Source organism: Chrysemys picta, chromosome 11 (genome assembly GCF_011386835.1).
Source record: "Chrysemys picta bellii isolate R12L10 chromosome 11, ASM1138683v2, whole genome shotgun sequence".
Classification (NCBI taxonomy): domain Eukaryota; kingdom Metazoa; phylum Chordata; order Testudines; family Emydidae; genus Chrysemys; species Chrysemys picta.
Genome location: NC_088801.1, coordinates 48,906,560 through 48,915,349, shown reverse-complemented (window position 1 = coordinate 48,915,349; position 8,790 = coordinate 48,906,560). Strand labels below are relative to the sequence as shown.

Here is an 8,790-nt window from a genome sequence, read left to right as displayed (position 1 = left end):
CTATGGGAAAAAAGGCGGGGGTGGGGGGGAGAGATAATTGTAGGACATATGATTAAAATACTAGTGATGAGCACAGATTGCACTTAAGACTTCACAGACTAAAAGGTATGATGTACAATTTGAAAGCCAGTAGGTACAAACTTGAACCTGTTCAAAAACCACTGAAATCACTTGTGATTACACTGCATATTAATATAGTGTACATATTTAAATTAGTAAGCTTGAAAAAGACTTTAAACACATGCACTTCCTAGATATTACTAAGAAAACAATTATTTTGTCTCAAAAGAGCCCCATTTGTTAACCTTAAATTCCATTCATATTGAGCATATTAAAGCTTTTCTTTTTCCTTACCTGCAGTAACAGAGAAGAACAGTGAAGAATCCAATGATAATGACTACAGTACCTCCAAGTATGGCTGTAAGGAACACTGTGTGATAGGCTGTTATGTCCTTGGAAACTGCAGTAATAATAGAGTCTAGATTTTTCAAACACAAAACGAAACAAATTAGATGTCAAGAACTAAGAATTTTGTTTCTGGTGCAAAACTGCATTTGATAAATTGCACTGTAGTTTTCTAGCCGCTGTTGTGCTCCCTGGCACTATCCTGCTATTGGTCACTTTAGCCACTATGGAAATGTGGGAACCATCACCAATATCAAATCTCACTTCAGGGACTGATGTCACAAACACTGACATATTGCCTTTGCATTTGCTCAGTTCCAGCCAAATGGTGTTCATGCTATATGTCCAAATTTATTTCAAAATCCTAGTCCCTGAACAGAGCTGCTGTCACATCATGTCACTTTAATTCTAAAATTCTGAAATCACATTTTCTCATTCAAAAGTTGTCCATCTGAATCCCCACTCAGGGATAAGTACAACTTTAAATGTGCAAGCTCAGATTCTTCTATATAAGCAGTAACCACTGGGGCCAATCAATCCAATCCCATTCTCCTCCTCACATGGTTCTAGGAGCTAAAACAGACAGAGGACTCCAACTGCTTTTCAGTTTATTATGTTGATACTTCTCTTCTAGAGTACGCCCAGAAGATGGCAGTAATATATATACCTAACAGGGCTTGGCTATCTCTCGCATCAAAAATGTTTCTGACAAGCGATCTGAAAATGGGGAAGATGAAGGAGACCATGTCTGTTCTGAGGCACCAGCTGATCCAGAATAATAGTTTTTCCAACTTATTGGAAAGGATTCCATAAATCTTATTTCCTCTTTCGAAATGATGCTGGGTTGCAGGGCCGTCCTTAGGCATATGCAGCATATGCGGTTGCGTAGGGCACCTGAAAATTTGGGGCACCACTGGGGGTTTTAGTGTCCACCCTCCTGTCTCTTCCTATCACTGTCTGACCCTTCCTGCAGGCTCCCGCCACAGCTGGCTGCTGGTGAATGAATCTTCCTCCAGAGGGGATCTAGTAACTTAAAAGTGAAAAAGCCTCCAGCCTGCCAGACCGATTAGCACAACATTGAAACTGTTACAGAGCCATTCAAGTGGTAATGATACCATTTAACAGGCATTTCCCAACCCCCAGGTATATACTGTCTACAGGACCTTAGTTTAAAATTTGCTTCAAAAATATTTCATTAGTGAGTTGGTGAAGATTATAAAATCACATCTTTAAAAAAATCCTTGCACAGATTTTTAGATGCACAATCATCTTTAGCCTTAAATGCTTGGATCTTCAGACTTAAAGTTTTTTAAATAAATCCTTCAAAAGACCATCTTTATCTAAAATACACATTTTAATTACTATAGAAAAAAAACTTGCTTCCAAAGTCTTCCTGTCCTTTCTGTCCATCCCTTTCTCCCTTCACCTCTTCCACCCCCTCCCCCAACCCCCGGCTCCTTGAAGAGAGCACTTAAAGGGACAACACCCCTTTCTTTACTTTACTTCTGACTATCTGATGAACTAATTTTAAGAGAGCCCTCCAGCAAAATCAGTACCTAGTAAGATATATTTCAGAGTAGCAGCCCTGTTAGTCTGTATCCGCAAAAAGAACAGGATAGCCCATTTAAGACAGTTTGACAAGAAGCTTTGAGGATACTTAACATGGGGAAAATAGATTCAATGTGTGTAATGGCTAAGCCATTCCCAATCTCTATTTAAGCCTAAATTGATAGTATCTAGTTTGCATATCAATTCAAGTTCAGCAGTTTCTCATTGGAGTCTGTTTTTGAAGCTTTTCTCTTGCAAAATTGCCACCTTTAAATCTGTTACTGAATGGCCAGAAAGGTTGAAGTGTTCTCCTACTGGTTTTTGAATGTTATGATTCCTAATGTCAGATTTGTGTCCATTTATTCTCTTGCGTAGAGACTGTCTGGTCTGGCCAATGTACATGGCAGAGGGGCATTGCTGGCACATGATGGCATATATCACATTGGTAGATGTGCAGGTGAACAAGCCCCTGATGGTGTGGCTGATGTGATTAGGTCCTATGATGATGTCACTTGAATAGATATGTGGACAGAGTAGGCATCGGGCTTTGTTGCAAGGATAGGTTCCTGGGTTAGTGTTTTTGTTCTGTGGTGTGTGATTGCTGGTGAGTATTTGCTTCAAATTGGGGGGCTGTCTGTAAGCGAGGACAGACTCCAATGAGAAAATGCTGAACTTGAATTGATATGCCAACTAGATACTATCAATTTAGGCTTAAATAGAGACTGGGAATGGCTGAGCCATTACACACATTGAATCTATTTCCCCCATGTTAAGTATCATCACTGCTTCTTGTCAAACTGTCTTAAATGGGCTATCTTGATTATCACTACAAAAGTTTTTTTTCTCCTGCTGACAACAGTTCATCTTAATTAATTAGCCTCTTAGAGTTGGTTGGGCAACTCCCACCTTTTCATGTTCTCTGTATACATATATCTCCTCACTATATGTTCCATTCTATGCATCCGATGAAGTGGGTTGTAGCCCACAAAAGCTTATGCTCAAATACATTTGTTAGTCTCTAAGGTGCCCAAGTACTCCTGTTTTTTTAGTAAGATATAAAATCCTTTGGAAACATATTTTTAAAAGTTGGTGAAATTTCATAAACATGTCTGTTGTTATGGACATCACAAAGTAAAAAGTGTTCCCTTTTTCTAAAAGCAATGAACATTGTTATGAACACACTAAACCTCTGTGACTAATTTAAAATAATGTCTTTGTTTCCGTGAGTTAAATATGTAGTAATCTGGAATGATTAAGAGTACATTTAAAATATAAAATCAGCTTAGAAATACTAATTAAGAAAATGTAAAACAGAGAAGAACTGCATCATGTGTTCCATAATATTTAATGTTGTATTCAGCAAGACAGCTGACTCGCCCTCACTACAAAGTTTTTGCAAATAAATCTCTGACAAACTTCAGGGCATATCAAAAACCTGTGACTGACATTTTTTATTCTCAAATTTAGTGCTTTTAATTCTTCACCATCTGGCATGCAGTGGAAAAAATGCCCCATTTTCTTTAGAAAGAAATTGCAGAAGAGTTGTTTTTCAAATGTCATTTGCTTCATTTGGGCTCAGGGATTTGGCTGGAAGGGGGTGAGCAGGGAGTGGGAGGGAAGAGAGGAGGGAGACAGTGGTGAGAGGACAGGGCCTGGGCAGAGGGGGGTGGGGCCACAGGCAGAAGAGGTGGGCTGGCAGCTTCACCCACTGCCCATGATAGCAGGTAAGAGCGGGTTGGCTCCCACACACCCAGAGCGCACTGCAGTGTCCTTAGACAGGAGCCATATTCACAGAGTCGAATACGCCAGTGCTGCATATTCTGCGTGAGGGAGAGGGTACAGTGGTCTCTGCAGGGAACTGTGACTCTCCGCCGCCGTGAAGCAGGCTGGGCGCCTCGGTATCCTTTGCTGCCGCTGCCATGAGGCAAGCCTGGGCTGCCGTCGGGCATAGTGGCACCAGTTTAATAATACTGTGTAGGGCCCCATAAATCCTAAGGACCGCTCTGCTGGGTTCTGTTCCCTGCAATCCCCAAGGCAGCTGTATCACTAGCGGTTAAAGGACACAAGTATGCACGTGTATGTTGTATACAGAAGCAGAGGCACCCTAAGAATTCCATCTTATTAACCATGATTATCATCAGATTGAAGCCACCTGCATCCCAATTTTTCCTCTATTTTTCAACATGAAAATTATACTGACAAACAGCTATTAAGATATTATTTGGATAATGCAATGATTTTTGTGTTCCAATAATATGCAATACCTCTGGTTTCAGGCACTGGAGCTGCTATCCAGTATCCCAAGTGTGGAGCAACATATGTCCATACTAAATGGTCATTTGCATTCTTGACCATTCCCAGCCCACGACTTACCCAAGCACCTGAAAAAGAAGGCAGCCATTAAACATATCACGGGACATGGTTTTTATATGTGGTTCTACCACTGAAAAAGGCATAACATAAAGCAAGTCATCTGAAAAGTATGGAAAATCAAAAAGGAACCATTTAAAATCAAGCTCTTCTGGGACTTTCATCTTATACACTAAACCCTGGTCGACACACAAACATGTACAACTTAACTAAATCTTTTCCTACACCTGATTAGATATTTTAGTGCAATTTCTATGAGTGGACAGGTATTTTAGAATAAGAGTGACTAAAGTCAATTTAGTGGTTTGTTAAATGACTTTAGCAAATTTATTCCAAAATAATTATTATTAATAATAATAAAAAAAGAGTTCACACACAGACTTGCACCTAAATAATTTTAATTCCTATCTTCTGCTAATTTAGTGCAAGGCTTAAGTTTATTAAAGATGGGTAATTTAAGCACAATGAATAGAATGTCCAGCATTAGTTATTAGCATACAACGGACAAGCCATGGTAATCCATTAAGACTGTAACAGGATCAATAATACCTGTATAGAACATTTTTTTTTCTGTTTAAATTGTCTAAGGCTGAAACAGCTAAATTAGCTCAAGGAAGACTTATTGTTTGGCCACAGATCCCACACCATCTGACTTGCAGTGCAAACGACAGGTTTTGGGGCTTGTCAAGCTTCTGCAAGGTAGGGTACTGCACTTGCATACTGTGAAGAGATAGCAAAGAAGTGCACTTAGTAACGGTGGATATGTTTGTCGTGTAAACATCTGTGAAATTCTCAAGTGGAAAAAACTGTACAAGAATGTAGTGAGGCAGAGTGGACTCCTCTGAGCCAGACAGGGAGGAACTGCCCCCTGGTGGGAGGAGCCAGCCCAGCCCTGCCCCCCATGACAGAAGCAGAGGGATGGGACAGGAAGTATAAGAGGGCAGCCCTCCAGCTCAGTTGGGCTGGAACCAGGGAAGGAGGCAGATGTGTCTGCCTCGCAGCAGAACTCCGGACCAGGGACCGAGCTGTGCAGCACCCTGCCCCTGGAGAACACTGACTGTGGAGAGGAGCTATGGGGACTGCCAGCCGCTGTTTACCCAGAGGAGACTGAGGACTCTCTGGCAACGGAGCCCTGCCAACAGACTGTAGTAGGAAGTAGCCCAGGGAAACCAGACATTAGTCCAGTTGTGTTGCTGGGAGATGAGTCAGCGTGTTTCAGTGATTTCCCTGCTGACCCAATGGTGGGACCACCTGCCATTGTTAGGGCCCTGGACTGGGACCTGGTAGAGTAGGGGAGCCTGGGTCCCTCTGCCACTAACCTCACCCCTGAGGTGGTGGCCTACTCACTCTAGGTGGAGTGCCTGTGTCGCATTTGGGGCTTGCACCAGCCAGGAGGCTGTGAACTGCTAGGAGGCGCAGACTAAAGACTGCTTGTTACTGTGCCTCGGCCCAAAAGGGTCTGGGCTGTAGACTGTGAATTGCTGCCTGGTCTAAACGTGTGTGTGTGTGTGTGTGTGTGTGTGTGTGTGTGTGTGTGTGTGTGTGTGTGTGTGTGTGTGTGTGTGTGTGTGTGTGTGTGTGTGCGCGCGCGCATTGGTAAATTCTGGCTCCGTCTCAGGCTCAGGTTGGCCACCCCAGTTTGAGAGGTGCTTTTATGAGAAGTACAACCTAGATTCTCATGAGAATTAATCTTTGTAAAAGTCCTACCTGGAGTTAGAATTAAAATTATCTATGCAAAGTAATATAAAGATTTGTAATCACCTCTAAAATTAGAGAGTTAGCATTCTTTAATTTTTTACTTTCTACTCCATAGGAAACAGCATGCACTAAGAAAAATGTAGGGGTATTTATTTATAATTTAATTGCCTTTTAGTACCTTTTAAACACAGTGATGTAATTTTCAGTTATCTTATAACAAGTCTGAATAATCAGTTTAACTACATATTGAACACAAGAGTACTTTAAATATTATTCATGCAAATACTTCAGTAAGAGTCAAAAAAAGGATTAGCTCTATATGAATTAGAATAATATCTATAGTAGCTGGGATACAATTACATAGGCTTATATTTCAGGCATAAGCTAATTGCCAGTGAAAGTCAGGACCCCCTGTCAGTATAGTATTGCAAGATGAGCTGCATTATGGAGGTTTCTGCCTGCCTTTGGTGCATCTGAGCGGGTCAACACGATCACTGGTCTATTTCAATTTAGTTGTTACTGTAAATATTTGACATGGAGATATTTGTATGTCAGATTACAGCAAAATAAAAGTTCTAATTTAATTCTAGTATTTCTCCTATATAACTATTTTACTTTCTCAACTGCTTGCAATAATCATAAAAGTAAAACAGACTAAAGCTATGTCAGTCCCAGTGTTAACATTTCATTTCAAGTGAACGTTAAGGGTATGACTCTGGAGCACAATATATTCAAATAATTCTTAATTTTGAATGTCTGTGAAACCATCAGCCAAGACACTATCATCATGCTTAAATTTACATCAGTTTTAAAAATGTATCTTGTCCCAAATACTTAGGGAATTGTGAAAATAAAGATCAATATGTGATCGATCCTTAAAACTACTCTTTGATATAACTCATTTACATACATATGGTTCATGGCTGACTTCATCAAAGCAGGGATGCCCTTTTGAAAAAACAAAAACGCAAGTTAAAACATTTACAACCAGGAAAATCCTGCTTAAGTATCTATGTCCCTACTTTAAAAAGGCAAAATAAAACCGACAGGTTTTAGTGCTATATATTATTCGATACATGCACTCAAACTACTCTACATCACACTAATACTACGTATTGTAGTGTATGATATTCAGCATTAAAGTGGGATTCCAAAGTATATAGCAGACATACCAGTTTTCATATCAAATGTCCACGCAGGTATAGCATCTCCTGATTTTACCCTACTTGTCGGTAGAAGAGGCAGCGTAATATGAATTGGACCAGTCACTTTCAATTCTTTCCCAGCTGAAAGGAGGTTTACACATATTGCAGCAAGAGGGGTCAATTCAATGCTTTTAAAACCTAATCAACATAAGGAATAATTTGTCCGTAAACAATACACACACTGGAACATATTTACTATTTTTTTAAAAATGGGTTTTCATTTGTAACTGAAGGCAAGCCATCATGAGAATGTATGGTCTGTACCACTAGGTGTCAATATAACTTGAGAAAACTCAAGTCTCAAGCATTTCACCTCTTCAATTAATACTTTTTAATAATTGGTAAACAGCAATTCCTATTTAAAGCTGTAAAAGAGAAATATATCTTTTAAACAGAGCTGATTCGACAGTACTCACAGAATACAATATTAAGCAAATTTGGCTTTTGGGGAGCTATACCTGGTACCAGGTACTTTAAATCTCAGCTATCAGACTAGCTATTCTACGCTGAATATTGCAGACCAACCAAGTCAAATGATTTGTGAATCCACACATATTAAGGGGGGTTCTGATACAGATTAACCAGACTGAAGTTCCAGTATTCATGATATATTTACATGTCTTTTCCAGTATTCAAGCAGCTCTGTTAATAAAATTTACTGAAAGATTTATTTGCTAATTTAGAAGTTTCTGTAGAGTTAATCATGAGATATAGTACTTATGGCTTGTCAAAATATTCAAAGGAACCACTGTGGTTGTACTGCTTTATTGTATGGGCTGTAAGTTTGTCTCCCTTTGTTCTTCTTGCACTAATTTTCAATAACACAGATACTATGTGATACAAATACTTCAGAATCCACAGTGTGACAGACAAACAGAATTTTTAAGTAGCAGAATGATATTAGAGCTTTGCACACTGTTAGAAACTAGTTGCGAGACATCTGTCAGTGTATCAGATATCAGCCTCTACCTGCTATAAAATACAGTCCTGAAGGAATAGGCTCTATGAATAATTTAAAAAGACATCAGACAGAATTTAAGGGAAGAACACTACTTATCTCTGATGCTTCAAGTTCAAAAGTTGTATTATAAACAATTTTTTAAAAATCTTCAAATGTCCACACACAAACATGATACTGGTATTTGTGAGAATTTTGATTAAGTATAGATTAAACAAACTGGAATATGAAATTCAGATAATTTGGCTAGAAGCCACGTCAAGGACATCATCCAATTCACATTAATGAAACCATAAAACTGCCGTGAATTTTTAAGAGCCTTGCTGTATAGTGGGCATTGGGAAGAAAAGGAAAAAACATTTAAGTAGGATGGAATAAAGGGTCCAGCATTGTGATCTCCTGGATACCAACATAACTATGTGGATTATAAAGTAAGCATGAATAAATATTAGTAATGCAGTCGGTGGCTTATTTCAGAGTGCGTTAAAATGATGTAGCACTACAGATGTACTAAGTATTTATAGTACAGTAGAACCCTGTTAACACTGGTTTTCCTCTTGTTAGGTAACTCCCTTCTCTTCATGTGTCAGTATATAATGCCTGCAT

At 39.4% G+C, this 8,790-nt stretch overlaps 1 protein-coding gene across 2 annotated transcripts in view; it reads right to left on the bottom strand.

The window, feature by feature from the left end:
* The window catches only part of FAM171B (family with sequence similarity 171 member B), a 69,835-nt gene that overhangs the window by 12,847 nt on the left and 48,198 nt on the right, over nucleotides 1-8,790 (bottom strand). For both annotated transcript variants that reach the window (XM_065561984.1, XM_005306565.4), the window contains exons 5-7: nucleotides 7,194-7,364; nucleotides 4,218-4,334; nucleotides 355-478 (exon numbers count right to left, since the gene is read on the bottom strand). In XM_065561984.1, coding sequence (XP_065418056.1) covers nucleotides 355-478; nucleotides 4,218-4,334; nucleotides 7,194-7,364 — 412 coding nt within the window. The remainder of the gene's footprint in view (nucleotides 1-354; nucleotides 479-4,217; nucleotides 4,335-7,193; nucleotides 7,365-8,790) is intronic.